Source organism: Mesoplodon densirostris, chromosome 8 (genome assembly GCF_025265405.1).
Source record: "Mesoplodon densirostris isolate mMesDen1 chromosome 8, mMesDen1 primary haplotype, whole genome shotgun sequence".
Lineage (NCBI taxonomy): Eukaryota > Metazoa > Chordata > Mammalia > Artiodactyla > Ziphiidae > Mesoplodon > Mesoplodon densirostris.
In genome coordinates, this window is record NC_082668.1 from 11,823,579 (window position 1) to 11,843,220 (window position 19,642).

At 38.1% G+C, this 19,642-nt stretch overlaps 1 protein-coding gene across 11 annotated transcripts in view; it reads right to left on the reverse strand.

The window, feature by feature from the left end:
- The window catches only part of MFF (mitochondrial fission factor), a 41,251-nt gene extending 23,257 nt beyond the window's left edge, over positions 1-17,994 (reverse strand). For 9 of the 11 annotated variants that reach the window (XM_060106052.1, XM_060106051.1, XM_060106060.1 and 6 more), the window contains exons 1-5: positions 17,837-17,994; positions 13,304-13,415; positions 12,359-12,536; positions 11,212-11,432; positions 10,111-10,280 (exon numbers count right to left, since the gene is read on the reverse strand). In XM_060106052.1, coding sequence (XP_059962035.1) covers positions 10,111-10,280; positions 11,212-11,432; positions 12,359-12,396 — 429 coding nt within the window. In that variant the 5' untranslated portion in view covers positions 12,397-12,536; positions 13,304-13,415; positions 17,837-17,994. The remainder of the gene's footprint in view (positions 1-10,110; positions 10,281-11,211; positions 11,433-12,358; positions 12,537-13,303; positions 13,416-17,836) is intronic. The other 2 variants (XM_060106056.1, XM_060106057.1) reach the window with 2 other exon arrangements.
- Between the last annotated feature and the right edge of the window lie 1,648 nt (positions 17,995-19,642).

A 19,642-nucleotide genomic window follows, 5' to 3' on the forward strand; every position in this document is an offset into this window, starting at 1 on the left:
TGAGAGTCCGCCTGCCGATGCAGGGGATACGGGTTCGTGCCCCGGTCTGGGAGGATCCCATATGCCGCGGAGCGGCTGGGCCCGTGAGCCATGGCCGCTGAGCCTGCGCGTCCGGAGCCTGCGCGTCCGGAGCCTGTGCTCCGCAACGGGGGAGGCCACGACAGTGAGAGGCCCGCATACCGCAAAAAAAAAAAAAAAAAAAAAAAAAGAACACCCTACTTATTATAATGCAGATAAACTTAGGAATGCTTATCTTCTTTACAAAAAAAGTTACTTCTAGTTTCAAGTATCAATCTTACTTGGTACAATTATTAATATTTTTATTTATCATAATTTATACAATATACTTACAGTATTTAAGAACAATTTACAATAGTTTTTAAAGGCACAAACACTATAGGACATGGAATATATTTGTACTCAAATAAGTGTTCCTGGCTTCTGGGGTTAAAACAAATTCAGATTTGGTTGGATATCTGAAAACTAGACTTAAAAAAAGTTTTACTAGCTTAAAGGTTTTAGCATTCTAGAAGTAGCCACAATCTTCCATCTCAAACGCTCTTCTTACAAAATGTTATCACTGACCTCTTTCCATTAAGGAATAGAATCTATGTTCCCTTCCCTTGAAATTGGGTACTCTAGTGACTGCTGCAGAGATGACACAACGTGACTTCTGAGGTTAGGTCATGAACAATAAGGCTTCTGCCTTTTTCCCCTTCCCCAGGGGAGCTGTTCGAGATTGGAACAATGACACCATGACGTGAGGAAGCCCAAGCAGCCACACAAAAGGCCATGTGTAGGTGCACCAGCCAATAATCCTGGCTGAGGTCCACACAACAGGTAATATCAAGTGACATGTGAGTGAGTAAACCTTTAGATGACTGCAGCCTCAAGCTGTGTGAGTCATCCAGAGCCTTTGATACTTCCTAGCCTAGGCCCAGATAATATACAACAGAAATAAGCTTTCCCCATTATTCCTGACGCAAATACCTCACCCGCAGAATCCATGAGCAAAATTATTTTTGTTTCAAGCCACTAAGTTTAGGGTGGCTTATTAAGGGGCAATAGAGAACTAGAACAATGGTAATCATTAACTTCACTGCTTTTTTAGAATTTTTTTTTCTTTTTTTTACTACAAACACCCATGGCAACTTAATAGTTAAAGAAAAATTTGAACTTTACTGTAAAGGACAACTGGTGTGTGAACCAATGGACTTGATAATTAAGACTTTCAAAAATGCACACCCAGTATCTATTAATGCTCAAAGACTTGGGAATAGATTATCAGGTTATAAGCACCATCAAAGCAGAAAAAATCCTGTACTTCATGCCAGCAAAACTTAAAACTACTATGCAGCACACAATTTCAGAGACTGGTTCAGATTTGGTTATGGTTATAAACCATTTACCCAACCAAACAAAAGAAAAAAAACATCTAAAAACAGAAAAGGAGTTGGTTCAGAGCCTACTGCAAGAGTTCTTTACAGTTAAACCAAAAATCAAAATTACTTGAAGGCATTTATATATCAAAACTAACACCTCCACAGTCAAACACACTTCACTAATAGTGAGCAGTGCTGGGGTGCTTTGTGAAAATCCCACTGATGCTTGCCCTCCTACCTACTGCACAGTTGTGCTTGCTTTTTCTAGAGAACAGTTCTTCCACGTTGTAGGGATCAAGATGAATTTCCTACTATATTAGAACTGTTCCTCTTGCTATGTGGTAAGAACTAATATTCAGCAGACAGGAAGAGACAGGACAAGACAAATTAGTCTATGACTCCAACATGACCTGACAAAGTAGAGGATCCTAGGTCTACCATTATTTTCGCCATTTGAGACCTGATTTAAATTATATCTTAACAGGAACGTTAAGCTCAGTATTACTAACATATTGGGGAAAAAGACAACATAAGACAAAAGCATATATTTGTTATGCCTTCATATGACCAGCTTGTATACTGTAATAACAAAGAACTTTGATACTGTCTGAGGTGATAAGGAACACAGTGATCTTTAAATACTTTCCCCTTTAGTTCACAATCATGATGGTTGTTTTTTTAATTCAATGATTTTTTTAAATTAATTACGTTTGTTCCCAACATTATTGAGATCCAATTGACAATTCAAGGTTTTGAAATGTCATTCAGAACCATCCTGCATTGATTACCCATTATAAAACTTACATGCACTCCTTAGGCTGAGAAATACAGTTTCCAAGCTTCAGGTAACTTCCTGGAAGTTAGGTCACAGGGTCTTCTGTGTCTAATTATAGGCATAAAATTCTCCTCTAATGTGCTTATACTCTAGAGTTACTTTCGATCGTTCACAGAATGCCGGACAAAGCAGTGTCCTCGAGGTCTTTGTTTACTGGTTCTCTAGATTTATCTAGAGCTTGTCTCTCCTTCAAGAATCTGTTAAGATGCCTCAGTATTCTCCCCTATACTGGTCCCTGTTTTTATTTTTTTATATAATTTTTAAAAGTTACACTCCATTTACAGTTACTACAAAATATTGTCTATATTCCCCATGTTGTACAATACATCCTTGTAGCTTATCTTACACCCAATAGTTTGTACCTCTCACTCTCCCATCCTCATATCCCTCCCACAAACTGGTACCCCTAGTTTGTTCTCTGTATCTGTGAGTCTACTTATTTTTTGTTATATTCACTAGTTTATTATATTTTTAGATTCCACATAAGTGATACCATATAGTATTTGTCTTTGTCTGGCTTATTTCACTTAGCATAGTGCCCTTCAAGTCCATCCATGTTGCTGCAAACAGCAGAATTTCATTCTTTTTTATGGCTGAGTGATATTCCAGTATGTGTATGTATGTGTGTGTGTGTGTCTATATATATATATATATATATATATATATATATATATATATATATATATATATGGCATGTCTTCTTTATCCATTCGTCTACTGATGACACTTAGGTTGCTTCTGTATCTTGGCAACTGTAAATAATGCTGCTATGAACACTGGGGTGCATGTATCTTTTTCGAATTGGTGTTTTTGTTTTTTTTCGGATATATATACTGATTCCCCTGCACTCCCTTTTTTAACAAGACACTTGTTTTACTTCTCAACACATACAAAATAAAAAACTGTAATTATATTAAAACAACCAGTAAGTATTACAAGCACATAGATCCTACCATAGCTTAGTTCTTCATAACCACTGTGATTACTAAACCCCCAGAAAATCTGTAGCAAAAACTAAGATTGAAAACTGATTTCTGAAATGTTTGTGTTATGCCTTTTATTTAGGCAGTTTTTTATTCTTTTTAGTATTTTTTAAACAATGTTACTTTTTTAAGAAAAGGATTTCTTTTAATTCTGTCCAGAGAGAGAAAGGGAAATCCTCCATTTTACCATTTGGTATAATCTCAGTGAAAAATGGAGAGTTATCCTCAAATAGTATGTAAGTTAGTTGCATTTTTCAGTTAAGAAATAAAAAAATATAACTATTGAATAGAATTATTCAGCAAATTAACAGATACTGATCCCCTTTTTAAAAATAATAGTTCAGAGACATTCATCTGTGAATTGCTGTGGGACTTTTATTGGAAGAGGTAAAGCAGAGTTAAAAATGTGGGCCAAACAATCGGGGTGAACATTCTTACCCCCCAAAACATATTCACTGTCCAAAATTTAAAATAATAAACTACCTGGAAAAATAATGAACCCAATGGGAAGGAAACATGGAATACACGTGTCAGCAGTGAATACAATGCCCGTGCGATAGGGCCATGAAACAGTAACTGCACAAAGGATGTGAGTGCACATCTCTGAATCTTCCATGGATGAACGTGCATACATACATACAATTAGTTAAGCTGTTCTTTTTCCTCTTCTCTCCCTTATTGCTCCATTCTACTCATCACAGCCCCAGCTCCTCTTTCCACAGGAGGGGAAAGGAAAGGGAGCTAAACAAACCATCACCAAATTGTGATCCGACCCACATTCATCAGCTTCTCAATTTTCAGAGCTACTGCCAGGACCCTTTTAAGTCCTTCTGAGTGTCCGGGAGTCCTTCCACATTTCTTTTCTGTTTTTTAATTTTTATTGGAGTACTGTTGCTTTACAATGTTGTGTCACTTTCTGTTGTACAGCAAAGTGAATCAGCCATATGTATACATATATCCCCTCTCTTTTGGATTTCCTTCCCATTTAGGTCACCACAAAGCACTGAGTAGAGTTCCCTGTGCTATAAGGTAGGTTCTCATTAGTTATTTATTTTATACATAGTAGTGTATATATGTCAATCCCAATCTCCCAATTCCACATTTGTTTTATGATGTGCCATATGGCTGAGTCACTCATTACACTTCAGGTCAACTATGTTCTTTCACTTCACATCCTCCAGGTTGTCATGGCAATTGAACTGGACCATAACCCGGCACTGATAACCACCTGCTACGTCCTTACAGATTGTTGGATTACAGATCTAGAGCCCTCTGTTAGACACCCATGGCCTTTGTGTTGTCCTTAATGACAGCTTCTAGAGCAGCTGCTTTCCAAGTGTATTCTTTAAAGCAGTCAGTTCTAGCTGGATATATTTCCTCCTAGCCCTTGAGCTAGACACTTGGTACATGGTTGCTGTAGTATTTGGCATCCCGTGTAAGGCTTGCATGGCCTGGATACACTTCCTTTTCTGAAAACATTCATTGCCTTTGTTCTTTTTAAAACCAGGTCAGGGTTTATACAGACCCATTGATGTGCTCCTTCCCAATCTTCCCAATTCTTGGGACATTTGGGGTTCACTGCTGTTCCAGATTTATTGCAAAAATGAATGGCTTTCTCATCCTTCTCTTCTTTGAAGTAGAAGTTGCCAATTCAGGCAAAAGCTCTTCTAATCTGTCTTTAGTTCAATTTGTTTTCTCTTCCCACTTCAGTGGTCTTCTCACAAAGCTCTTGGCCATTTATTGTAACTGATTTTTTCAAAGAAAACCACTGCTTGAGTGATGGGATATACTGCTGGAGTCCAAATTTTTTACTGGGTCACACTGCTTCAGGGCTGTGTCAAGTCCTCATAGTCTCCAACTCTTTCTCTTTACAGCTCTTCCTTTTTGTGCTCTGGAAGATCTTCTCCCACTGGCTCCCATCTGGAGGTAGTGTCAGTATCACAGCCTCTGTCTCCTCATTCACACTGCCTAACCTAGTCTAAGAACACTGAGAGCTGTCACGATTTGTGTATTTTGCAGTTCACACCCAGATCAGATGGTTTATTGCACAGCTGCTTTATTAGTTCCCTGTAGGTAGAATCACCAAGCAACCGTCTTTCTGAATATTAGCAGAGATTAGGCATACTGAAAGGTTCATCAGTTTCCTCTACCTCCAGATTCTATAAATCCTCTCTGAGCTAGGGGGATTACCTGCTTCTTGTTTTAAGGCCTCTTCATAGGTTCACTTGGATACTTGAAGCCGGTTTAAGAAGTCAGTACGTTATTTTCTGCAAATTTATTCCTTGTATCAGTCAGGCTTTTAAACAAAAATTGTATAGTGTTCCTCATAAGTCACCTTCAGGTATTCTTCTTTCTTGCCGCAGGCCAGTGGTTCTCAACTGGGTGTGATTTTTTCCCTCCAGGGGACATTTGGCAATGTATGCAGATCATCTTTTATTGTGATAAAATAAACACAACACAAAACTCACCATTCTAACCATTTTAAAGTATATACAGTATACAATTCAGTGGTACCCAGAACATTCACAATGTTGTGCAACCATCCCCACTATCTAGTTTCAGAACATTTTCATCCCCCCAAAAGGAAACCCCATGATTAAGCAGTCAGTCCCAATTACTCTCTCCCCTAAACCCCTGGCAACTACTATTCTGGATATTTCATGTAAGCAGAATCATACAATATATGGCCTCTTCTGTCTGGCTTCTTTGACTTAACATGTTTTCAAGGTTCATCCATGTTGGAGCATGTATAAGTACTTCATTCCTTATTACAGCTGAATAATACTCCACTGTATGGATATCCCACATTTTGCTCATCCATTCATCAGTTGCAGGGCATTTGGGTGTTTCCACCTCTTGGTTATTTGAGACATTTTTGATTTTCATGACTTGAAGGATGCTATTGGCATCTCGTACATAGAGCTCAAGAATGCTGTTAAATATTTTACAGTGCAAAAGGACAGCCCTCACCACAACAAAGAACTATCTAGTCTAAAATGTCATAGTGCTGAGGTTGAGAAACCTTGGCATATGCTGTAAAATGATTATTACAGAATAAATGATTTAGGGAATCTTACTAGATATATTCTAAGTAGCATCTAAATGAATCATCAATGCTATCAGCACTCAGGGCCTTACTACCCTTCCATTTCAATCCATTTTGTAGAAGCTACCAGAACTCTGGTTCCTTCCCTTTTCTCCTCTGCTCACTAGTTGATTGCCTCTTAAGGGTCACCTGACCCTTCTATGGACTGAAGCACACATCATCACCTTTGCTTTCCTCTTAATAGGCAACTAGTACTAATATCGGAAACTCCTCTCCTGCATCTCAGGATTTGGCTCCTGCCAAAGGTTTTTTTTTTTTTTTTTTTTAATTGAAGTATAGTTGATATACAATATTACATAAATTAAAGGTGTACAATATAGTGATTCACAATTTTTAAAGGTCATACTCCATTTATAGTTTTTATAAAATACTGGCTATAGTCCCTGTGTTGTACAGTACATCCCTGTAGCTTATTTTATACATAACAGTTTGCACCTCTTAAACCCTTACCCCTCTATTGCCCCTCCCCACTGGTAACCACTAAGTTCTCTATAGCTGTGAGTCTGTTTCTTTTTTGTTATACTCACTAGTTGTATTTTTTAGATTCTCAGACTTACTTCACTTAGCATAATACCCTCCAAGTCCATCCATGTTGTTGCAAATGGCAAAATTTGATTCTTTTTTATGGCTGAGTAGTATTCCATTGTGTGTGTGTGTGTGTGTGTGTGTGTGTGTGTGCGCACGTCACATCTTCTTTATCCATTCATCTTTTGATAGACACTTAAGATGCCTCCAAATCTTCAGCCACAAGGATGCTTTCACAACAATGATATTTGTACCTATTGAGCTTTTCACATCAATTAGAACATGTGCTAAACATACTACACATATTATTACATTTAATTCTCTCAATAATCGTATGCAGTTGGCATTATTCTTATCATTATTTTAGAGATGAGCCTTGGAATTGTTAAATAACTTGCCCAAAGTTATGTGGTTAATAAGTAGCAAAGTAGGCCTTCAAAATTAGGTTAATTCTCAGCCTCAGCTTTTCACTCCAGTGCTATACACTTTGGACATTTACCACATTTGACTAAATATCAATTACAGCAGGAGTAAACCCCACATGGGCTTAAAACCTAGGTCTACTGAGAGACAGTACTCATCTTGTTTTCAGTTGGTTATTCACACCAAGTAGGCACAAGTGTCTAAAATGGTGGGAGCATAAAGATCAGAAGACAAACAAAACCTGAAGAATATCAAAGGAAGGGTTTCTCTCCTGGCAGAATCCTCATTCCAAGACAATATTATTCACAGCCGTAATGGTCTTTCCCTCACTCAGACCACTATGAAGGAACCATGTCTCACTGCACAGTGTCTTACACAAAAGCTCAAAAAATGTCTGTTAAATAAATATCAGTACAATTCTGCAAGTCCCTTAGTGGCTTCTGATTGTGTGAACATTCAAATTTAGTACTTTTCACCGAGTAAATACCTAGAATGTCTAAACTGGCACCTAGGAGTGTAGTATCTGAGTCACCTCAGCTGAAACTTCCAACCTAAGAAAAGGCCATACCTAGTACTAGGAAACTGCACTCCCGTAGGTTATATGGGTGATTTACCCTCTTAGGAAAGGATTATATGAAAAATGAAAGACAAGGGCAGTTCCCTTATCAATAAAAACATATCTTTGCACACTGTTTTATACTAGCATCATGACAACACAGGAATTTAGAAGTTATCATGAAAAAGTTGTAACTACAGAAACGACAGAGAAGGAGTCTTACAAGATGGGCCCTGAATCAATAGCAAAGGCAGCTACAGTAATCAAGACAGTATGGTACTGGCACAAAAACAGAAAGATAGATCAATGGAACAGGATAGAAAGCCCAGAGATAAACCCACGGACATATGGTCACCTTATCTTTGATAAAGGAGGCAGGAATGTACAGTGGAGAAAGGACAGTCTCTTCAATAAGTGGTGCTGGGAAAACTGGACAGGGACATGTAAAAGTATGAGATTAGATCACTCCCTAACACCATACACAAAAATTAGCTCAAAATGGATTAAAGACCTAAATGTAAGGCCAGACACTATCAAACTCCTAGAGGAAAACATAGGCAGAACACTCTATGACATAAATCACAGCAAGATCCTTTTTGACCCACCTCCTAGAGAAATGGAAATAAAGACAAAAATAAACACATGGGACCTAATGAAACTTCAAAGCTTTTGCACAGCAAAGGAAACCATAAACAAGACGAAAAGACGACCCTCAGAATGGGAGAAAATATTTGCAAATGAAGCAAGTGACAAAGGATTAATCTCCAAAATTTATAAGCAGCTCATGCAGTTCAATAGCAAAAAAACAAACAACCCAATCCAAAAATGGGCAGAAGACCTAAATAGACATTTCTCCACAGAAGATATACAGACAGCCAACAAACACATGAAAGGATGCTCAACATCTTTACTCATTAGAGAAATGCAAATCAAAACTACAATGAGATATCATCTCACACCAGTCAGAATGGCCATCATCAAAAAATCTAGAAACAATAAATGCTGGAGAGGGTGTGGAAAAAAGGGAACACTCTTGCACTGCTGGTGGGAATGTGAATTGGTACAGCCACTATGGAGAACGGTATGGAGGTTCCTTAAAAAACTACAAATAGAACTACCATATGACCCAGCAATCCCACTACTGGGCATATACCCTGAGAAAACCATAATTCAAAAAGAGACATGTACCAAAATGTTCATAGCAGCCTTATTTACAATAGCCCGGAGATGGAAACAACCTAAGTGTCCATCATCGGATGAATGGATAAAGAAGATGTGGCACATATATACAATGGAATATTACTCAGCCATAAAAAGAAATGAAATTGAGCTATTTGTAATGAGGTGGATGGACCTAGAGTCTGTCATACAGAGTGAAGTAAGTCAGAAAGAGAAAGACAAATACTGTATGCTGACACATATATATGGAATTTAAGAAAAAAATGTCATCAAGAACATAGGGGTAAGACAGGAATAAAGACACAGACCTACTAGAGCATGGACTTGAGGATATGGGGAGGGGGAAGGGTAAGCTGTGACAAAGTGAAAGAGCGGCATGGACATATATACACTACCAAACGTAAGGTAGATAGCTAGTGGGAAGCAGCCGCATAGCACAGGGAGATCAGCTCGGTTCTTTGTGACCGCCTGGAGGGGTGGGATAGGGAGGGTGGGAGGGAGACGCAAAAGGGAGGGGATATGGGAACATATGTATATGTATAACTGATTAAATTTGTAAAAGAAAAAAAAAAAAAAAAAAGCAAAGGCAAGATTTGAACTTTGCGACTAACACCTTATTAGTCCATATACTATCATATTTAGGTCAACAAGGCCATTAACATTATATGATACGGTAACTAACTCAGTAGAAACTTTTCAGCAAGCAGGGAGAATAGGTAGTATCAAGGGGAAAAAAGAGCTTTCTTTGCCATTTGCCAGACTGCTTTTATAACAAAGTGATGCATTAATTTTTTCCCATGCTAAACTTCCCAAATTTTTCTGTATTGCTTAAAGTGTAACTCCCAGCCATAAAAGCTCATCCTTCAAGACCACATGAATGTTAATGATTTCCACAAAATTGTCATTTTCCTGAAATATAATATTTAAATTTAAAAAACCTAACAGCATAGTATCTTATTTGGGGTATTTATAACTGGAATTTATAGTAATCAACATTCCATGCAAAAGGATTCCATTACATATTACCAATGATGTGATTTATAGCCTCTTAACTCCTCTTTAACTTTTGCTTCTGTCTCTATTATTTCAAATACAGATGATGTTAAAACTCTAGCACTTACTTCTTCATTTTGAGGGGATGGAGCAGGTTTTTCTAAATCCAGAAAATCTAGTGGTCTTTCACTTAGTGTAAGTACACGAGGTGGTGTTTTTAGTGCCAGAGGTTTGAAGGGAGTTGACTGTATAAGGTCAAGATCTGCTGGTCTTGAAAATGCAATGTCTTCATTATTTCCTAAGTGTAGGGGGAAAAAAAAAAAAAAGGAAAGGAGGGAGATTTTTAAAAGACATAGGTTTTATTAAAATGTATTTGCCATTACACACCCACTAGCAATAGCTAAAATTAAAAAGACTAACAATACAAAGTGTTGGCAAGGATGTGGTGAAAATGATACTCTCATATGTCACTGATGGGAATATAACAGGGTACAACCAATTTCAAAAAGAGCTTGACAGCTTTTCATAAAGTTAAATGTCATAACTTATAATATGATCTAGCAATTCCACTCCTAAGAGATATGAAAACACATGTCTTCATAGCAGCTTTATTCCTAATAGCACCAAAAAGGAAACAACCCAAATGTCCACCAACAGGTGAATGTATAAACAAATTGTGGTTTATCCACACACTGGAATATTAGAAATAAAATGGTATGAACAAATGATATAGCAACAATATGGAAGAATCTCAAAAACATTCCACTAAGCAAAAGAAGCCAGACCCAAGAGTACATAGTGTATCAGTCCATTCATACGAAACTCTGGGAAAGACAAATGTGATCTCTGGTTATGAAAAGGAGATAATGGTTGCCTGGAATTGAGGGGTAGGAACTGAATGAGAAACCTTTTGGCGGGTAATGAATATGTTCTATATCTGGACTGCGGGAGAGGTTACGTAGGAGTATACATTTGTCAAAACTCATCAGGCTGTACACTTTAAAATTACACTATTTTATGTATGTAAATTATATCTCAATAATTAGTTGAATTATTAAAAAATACTATTTGAAATTTCAGACTATTGCAATTTGTAAACTTTTTGAAGAAAATGTAAAGTTGCATTTCCCAACCCCTTTTCTAAGTAATATTTTGAAAAATCCCAAAAGTTTTCATAAAAATATATAAAATACATTTATCAGGCAACTTTATAAACAAATATAAAATACCTGCTACAACAATTCTCTCTGGAACCTGCATAATCACACTAGCATTTGAAACTCCTTCTTGGAATCCTTGTTCCAGGTCAGCATTTGGTGGTGCTACCTTTAATTTTTCCGGGACCCTCATTCGCTGACTAATACCTTCGGTGTATTCCATTTCATATTGAATTCGACTAATTTCCGCCATCTCAGCAGCACTGGGAGAAGGAAATGCTGCCCCACTCACCCTGCGGGCAAAAAATTTAAAGACAGGGATGACTGAGTGTTAAAATGTCAGTCTTTTTTATGTAGTGAAGTTAGAACACCTTTTAGAAAGAGCAAAGCAGACATCTCATTTGTGAGTACTGAATACATATAAAGGAAAAATAAAAGATTGAAGAAAATGTTTTCCTCAACATAATACCTTCTCACTTAGTTGAAACTGCACCTTGAGGATATTGCTTAGGAGCAAATTTTTTAAATTATTGTATAACCACAAGACGAATGTGCACACACATACACTCTCTTCCTCTCTGCATAAATAGATATGCATGCTGCTTACATAACTCAAAATATGCCTAAAATAAAACTTAAATAGAAATTTCCTAATGAATTATATGAAGGGAAGCTGCTAGAACTTTATAAAAATGAAATTAGAAATTCGTGTCATGCATGGAAAAAATAAAACCTTTTAATGACGAAAATCAGCTTCATAAGGTAAATAATGTTAATTCTAAATTTACTAAAAAAGAAGCAACCTCCTGAATTTCACAAAATAAAAATTAAAACTTACTGAATGTATATCTGATGACTGAGATGAAATGAATACCAAATACAGAATATATACTAATAAAATCCTTAATGTTTGCATTCATTTTGAGGGACTATAGTGTGAAAGTTTCACACTATTAATTTGTATTCAGTATCATATTTACATGTATATTTTTAAAAAACATGGCATGCCTTTAAACGGAAAGACAGAACAAATGCACTGAGAAACCTAAATCAGAGAAGGGTCCATGCTCCAGGGAAATGCAGCAGAAAGGAAGTTGCCCCAAGATACAAAATGCTGACAGAAGTGTAAAAGAACATGATTAGCCTATGGGTAATCAGCTTTAAAGCAACTATGTCTCAAACCTATAATGCCAGCTCAACTGAATAAAATGTCACTGACCTTCCTAGTGATCTGTCATTGCTTGTTCTTTTACTCATTTTTAATACAGTAAATACACGTTTATAATAGCTATTAAAATACTGCCTCCCTGTAGTTCATTTTACTTTACACAACAATTCCCCTACAGATCTGAATTTTTTTGGAGGTGTACATAACAACACGGAAACTGCTTTTCCAGCTGTAAAAAAGAAAGAATAAAAATCAGTATTTCAACAATTCATTTCATAAGAAAACTATCAATAAAAGTAAATATCTACTTAAAATTATTTTTGGATTTCAACCAAAATCAATTTTCAAATCTCTCCTAAGAAGAGTTATTCTATACCTCAAAAAAATATAAAGACTGTTTTAAGCATAGTCACTGTATTATGATTTTGCAAACGGGATAAAGAAAAGCTACTCAAATATATATACAAATGTGAAGTCAGATTAGAAGAAAACATTTTGCCATAAAACTCCTCTAATTATTATATTCTAAAGGGGGAAAAGATCCTTTTCTTTTTCAGCCTAGGTACAAATGAAAAAAATATGAAAATAATGTAAAGGGCAGAAAAATGTATTTGAAGTAACCTAATATTTGATGTATAAGTAATGGTTTCTTTAAAAGGAAACAACTTTGAAAACCAAATTACACTACATTTTCAGCAGAAGATATTATATATAAATCCAGGTCAATAAAAAATTAAAGACAGTATAAATGTAAGCCATAGCTGGGACATTTCTTAAACTCCATGTCAGAGATATATCACACATTTTAAACTCTACCTTACTGACATGCTTTGGAGAGTTCTTAGAGGTTGCTAAGGGGCTAAGCCCTGACAAATGGTTACTTATGACTGCTAACTTGCACCCTTTATTCTTTACCAAAATGTGTGAATTTTAAGAATTTGCATGCAAATAGTTTAAAGACTAAGAAAATAGAGCCAGAAGAAAATTTTTACTCACAAAAGTGTACCAACTATTGCTTGCTTTTTGGCATTATCTGTTTCTGTGCTTCATATTAAATCCTTTAACTTGCTTCAATATGCATGTGCTGGATTTAGAGCCACTTTTGTCCCTGGGGGAGAAAAAACAGGAGCTAACTGAAAAACTAGATGTACTCCCATCAGGGATTCACTGCTGGAAATACTCCAAATAATGAAAGCCACTAAAGACGCACAACCTTACCTTAAAAAAAAAACAGTAAAATAAATAAAGAAAAAATGAAAAAGCTTACCACCAATTTTAGGCCTAGAGACAGAACCCTACAGCCATTCACTAGTTAATGCAAGATAAAAGATAATCATTGCTTCTGACTTGAAACAAAGGAAAACAAACCTGATGAAAAATACTTATGTTTAAAGAATCTTAATACTTATGTATATAAATAAGTGTATATATAAGTGTATATATATACACACAAATTAAGGAGGAGCAAATGCATTGGCTAAATTTTCATCCAGCTATTTTCATTCAGTATTTAATTTCATATTTGTTTCATTTCATTCCCAACTTTAATTTGGTATTTAATTTGAACCAGTAACACACGCACATGGTACAAAGTACACAAGAACACACAGAGGTGTAGGGCCAGACACTATAAAACTCTTACAGGAAAACATAGGCAGAACACTCTATGACATCAATCACAGCAAGATCCTTTTTGACCCACCTCCTAGAGAAATGGAAATAAAAACAAAAATAAACAAATGGGACCTAATGAAACTTAAAAGCTTTTGCACAGCAAAGGAAACCATAAACAAGATGAAAAGACAACCCTCATAGTGGGAGAAAATATTTGCAAATGAAGCAACCGACAAAGGATTAATCTCGAAAATTTACAAGCAGCTCATGCAGCTCAGTATCAAAAAAACAAACAACCCAATCCAAAAATGGGAAGAAGACCTAAATAGACATTTCTCCAAAGAAGATATACAGATTGCCAACAAACATATGAAAGGATGCTCAACATCACTAATCATTAGAGAAATGCAAATCAAAACTACAATGAGGTATCACCTCACACCAGTCAGAATGGCCACCATCAAAAAATCTAGAAACAATAAATGCTGGAGAGGGTGTGGAGAAAAGGGAACCCTCTTGCACTGTTGGTGGGAATGTAAACTGATACAGCCATTATGGAGAACAGTATGGAGGTTCCTTAAAAAACTAAAAATAGAACTACCATATGACCCAGTAATCCCACTACTGGGCATATACCCTGAGAAAACCATAATTCAAAAAGAGTCATGTACCACAATGTTCATTGCAGCACTATTTACAATAGCCAGGACATGGAAGCAGCCTAAGTGTCCATCGACAGATGAATGGATAAAGAAGATGTGGCACATATAAACAATGGAATATTACTCAGCCATAAAAAGAAATGAAGTTGAGTTATTCGTAGTGAGGTGGATGGACCTAGAGTCTGTCATACAGAGTGAAGTCAGAAAAAGAAAAACAAATACCATATGCTAACACATGTATATGGAATCTAAAAAAGAAAAATGGTTCTAAAGAATCTAGGGCCAGGACAGGAATAAAGATGCAGACGTAGAGAATGGACTTGAGGGCACGGGGAGGGGGAAGGGTAAGCTGGGACGAGGTGAGAGAGTGGCATGGACATATATACACTATCATATGTAAAATAAATAGCTAGTGGGAAGCAGCCGCATAGCACAGGGAGATCAGCTCCATGCTTTGTGACCACCTAGAGGGGTGGGATAGGGAGGGTGGGAGGAAGATGCAAGAGGGAGGGGACATGGGGACATATGTATACGTATAGCTGATTCACTTTCTTATACAGCAGAAACTAACACAACATTGTAAAGCAATTATACTTCAATAAAGATGTTAAAAAAAAAGAAAGAAAGAAAAGAAAAGAAAAGAACACACAAAGAAAATAAAGTGTCCCACCAGATCCTATCCTATAACCACCTAGGTCCCCATAGGCAATCTCTCATCAATTTCTGTGCATCATTCTAAATGAGATACTCTTCTTATACTTGTGCGTATATATCTGAAGCACAGTAAAAGCTTATAGTTAAAACTAACACTGAAAAGAGATACCTCAAAAGGAGTATAGCCTTGGGACATTATAAACTGAAACTTTATAATAATAAACAAGGGACGCAACTGCTAGAAAAACATTATCTCCCTGAAATGTGCTATTCTCCGCATTCCATTTACTACATTTCACCCTTATTAACTTTCCACTAGTACATCCCACAGGTCTCAACATTTCATTTTACAGCAACATCTTCTAAGACTCCCTGAGTTTGCAAAGTATCACAGACTTAGATCACAAAGGTGGACAATGAAAAGATAACTTCTGGAAAAAGTCAAATTCTCCTGTAGTCAATCTGATCTACTTACAAAGTAGATGGAACTTTTCTACTAAGATTTAACATTGTACTGTTCCAATTACTGGCTTTTCTGCTTAGGTAAAACAGATCAAAATCTAATTTTTTTCTCCCTCATTAGACTGTGACATTTTTGTTAATATCTTTTGGCAATAAAGAAAATAAATTTCTCATTTGGAGTTAAGATATTAACTCCAATTTTGTCACTTACAATCTACTAGGCAACAAGTACATGCGTCTCTGTGATATAACTAAGGAGACAAAAATCTCTCTCAGAATCATAGATGATCTTATATCTCTACTTTCTAAGCCCGGTGGTTCCCAACCATCAGTAACTTACCAACTTCCTGCTTTTTTTTTTCCATACTCACACAGTACGTTTACACTCAGCTATACTCAATCTTTTCTTTAACTCAATTTTTAAAAATCTTAAGTGTATTTTAAAAGGAAATTTTACATTACTATTTTCTTTTATTTATTTATTTATTTTTTGGCCATGCAGCTTGAGGGATCTTAATTCCGCAACCAGGGATTGAACCCAAGACCCTGGCTTTGAAAGTGCTGAGTCCTAACCACTGGACCACTAGGGAATACCCTTACATTACTTTTTTAAACCATGGACTTAATGTACATATATAAAGACACGTAACAAAAACATAACTCTTACAAAAACCCTCATCTGCAAACTACCTAAAGTCAAGTCACATCCCACTCATGGAAAGTGTCCCAATTTGGGGACACAATGATTCAAGCCTGACTTTCTTATTTTCTATATTAGAACACTGGGATGCAAAGAAGTAGCCCAGGAAGTCACAGAAACAACCTGGGTCAAATTGACTGTGGTTTATTCTCCAATTACCAAAAAAAAATGTTGGGTTGTTTGTTGCTTATGTGGACCTAGTTCAAGGCTTTTACACAGTCACCCTGTTTCAGTTCTCTTTTCAAGCAACTATACTTAAAGAATGGGTGTATTAGAAAATCACAGTGTAGTAACCCAGGATTAATTTTAATTTTTAAAGAAAAATCACTGAAAACTTGGAAAAATACAAATTAACGAATTTTAAAATAAGGTTATCAATCCACAGAAAACAAGTTTCAACACAAGAAGGGAGGACAGTAACAGCTAAACTTTGTAATCATAAAATAAGGCAGCCCTATCAGACAGGAAGGGATAGAAAACACAATTTCCTTTTGGAAAAACTCAGCAAAACCAACTCACGAGTGCTTGAAACCAAATAGATAGCAGGTCCCACGCACAATTTAATTACAGGGCAAGAGACTACTAGGTACATCTAAATCGCTCTAATTGTTTCTGAATCTATCTTCCTAAGGGTTTTTCCTTTGGGATCTCAGACACTGAAACAAATGTTCTTCATTTAGGGAGAGAAAACATGTAAAATCCTTCAGTTAAAGTCTCTCAGTGGGGTGAGAGGCCTGTAAACAACTGGTTCTATATTTGGGAACAAGAGCCCTAAAGCTTTTATCTTCTGCAACTAAAAGACGCCACCACTTTTGAAAGCATCCTCCTCCCTCGAGAATGCCCCTTGCTCTAAAGTTGTAGAACGCACCCGAGGGTTTTCTTCTAAATACCATATAAGCGGAACTCCTCCTGCTGACGAAGGTCAGAGGCTTGTCGGAACGGGAATCCGAGCTTTCCCCATTTCCCAGCTCCTGGAATGAAATCTAGGAGCATCTCCGGGCATCCACACCTGCGAGCAAGGATGCTTACACATCGCCCGACCAGGGGCCTCGCCAAGGTACCTGGGCTTCCAACAAGGCCTTTCTTTTCGAACACGTTCTTTTCCACAAAGTAAAGACAAAACAAACCAAAAACTACTTTTAAAAACGGCAGGCATCGGGTTCAAGGTCATACTAAGAGGTACCAGGACCCTGGCTGAGAAGGATAAGAGAAGACTACCAGCCAAACCGCGCCTGAAGCTCTCAGGACGCCCTAAGGAGGAGGAAAGCCCAGGTTGAAGACGAGAGGCTCTGGGGTCGGGCCTCCGGCCAGGACTACACCACGAACGGGCCGGGGCCGCAGCGGGTCCCTCCATCGACGGAGGGTCAGGGCCGCGGCGCTAGGCCCGACAGCCGGCTCGGGCCGCGGGTCCCGGGTCGGGAAGACGTCAGTACTCACCCCTGGGCCCGCTGAAGGTCCCTGGCGAGGACCGCCGCCCGCCGGCTCCCGGGGCGCTCGGGTGGGCGCTGTCAGAGGTCGTTGGCCGAGCGCACGGAGGCGCCCTGGCAAATCACGGGCCAGAGAGGCCCGCAGCGGGCGGGGAAAGACGCGAGAACTTCCGGGACTGGCCCCTCCCAGGAGCCGTAGTTGAGGCAGGTTTGTGGTCATGTGACGCAAGGAAGGGCGGAAGTACGGCCCACGCATAGGAGCGGGGGCAGTACGACGTCGATGAGGCGGCATCTTTGTTATGGGCAAGGTGCGCCAACCGCTTCTCCTGACAAGGTAAACCTTCAGTAGCTAGTTAAATAACTAGTTTTCAGGACTGTCTGCATCAAAATCAGGACTGGTGTGAGGCCTAAGAATCTGCATATTTCGCCAGTTCTGCAAGTGATTCTTAAACACTATAGTACAATTTTGACGACTTTTCAAGCCCTCTATGTCTTCCTTAAACAGTGAGCGCTTCCCTGACTGGCTCCACTGATCCTTAAAGATGAGAATCACGGAAAAGGAGAAGTTAGGTTTCACAGTAGTTAGCAGCCTTGTTTAACTTCCAAGAATTGTCTGCATCTAACCACTTACCCACCGACTTTCCGGGGGAAAGTCAGTACCATGCTCATCAACGATGGGAGGGACAAGCCAATTCAGGGAATACTTTGTGTGCCTCGACGTTAACAAACAGCCAAAGATATACACACGAGTAGGTACTTCTCTAGAGTCTAAAGATACTCCAGAGATGTTACCATTCTTTAAACCCATTTAGGAAGTCCTCTGAGAATTTCGTTCTTGGGCCCCTTCTTAATAGTGACAACTCATCCTTTAAGAATAGATTGATTTTAGGAGTGATCAGCCATTACCAAGCCAAACTTTCGGGGAGAATTTAGAGACCAAGCTGAATAAGCCCACTATGACCAAAATCTTTAGAAGTAAGGGTCTTCCTGCTCCACTAGTGTTAATATCTTTCTTCATCTTAATTACTTGCAGTTTGGTTTTTACTCCTGTCCCTTAACCCCCAGGGAAATCGAATTCACTTTCAAATGAGGTTGTGATCCAATTAACAAATCCAAGTCTTCTCCCTTAATCTTGATAAACCATAATCTTCCTGCATCAGTTGATTCTGTTAAATTAAATTAGACAAGAGTGTAGTATCAATACATGAAAGCACCTACCAGTTACACCTAACTGGTAGTAAATTCTAAAAGAAAAAAAAAAAGCCTCTTTCTCTCCCTTACCTGGAAACTCTGCTCCTTTTTTAAAAAAAAATAAATTTAGTTATTTAATTTACTTATTATTTTTGGTTGCGTTGGGTCTTCATTGCTGTGCACGGGCTTTCTCTAGTTTTGGCGAGCAGGGGCTACTCTTCGTTGCGGTGCGTGGGCTTCTCATTGCAGTGGCTTCTCTTGTTGTGGAGCACGGGCTCTAGGTGCATGGGCTTCAGTAGTTGTGGCGTGTGGGCTTCAGTAGCTGTGGTGCTCGGACTTCAGTAGTTGTGGCTTGCAGGCTCTAGAGCGCAGGCTCTGCAGTTCTGGCACACGGGCTTAGTTGCTCCACGGCACGTGGGATCTTTCTGGACCAGGGCTCGAACCCATGTCCCCTGCATTGGCAGGCAGATTCTTAAAAGCACTGCGCCACCAGGGAAGCCCTGCTCCCTTGTTTTTTGTAATTAAGCTTCATGCTGGGTCTTCTGTCTCTTCCGTCATTAATGTGGGCATTCCTGTTTATGATTCAATCCATCATTGACTGTCTTTTCACCCACAATTGCCTCAA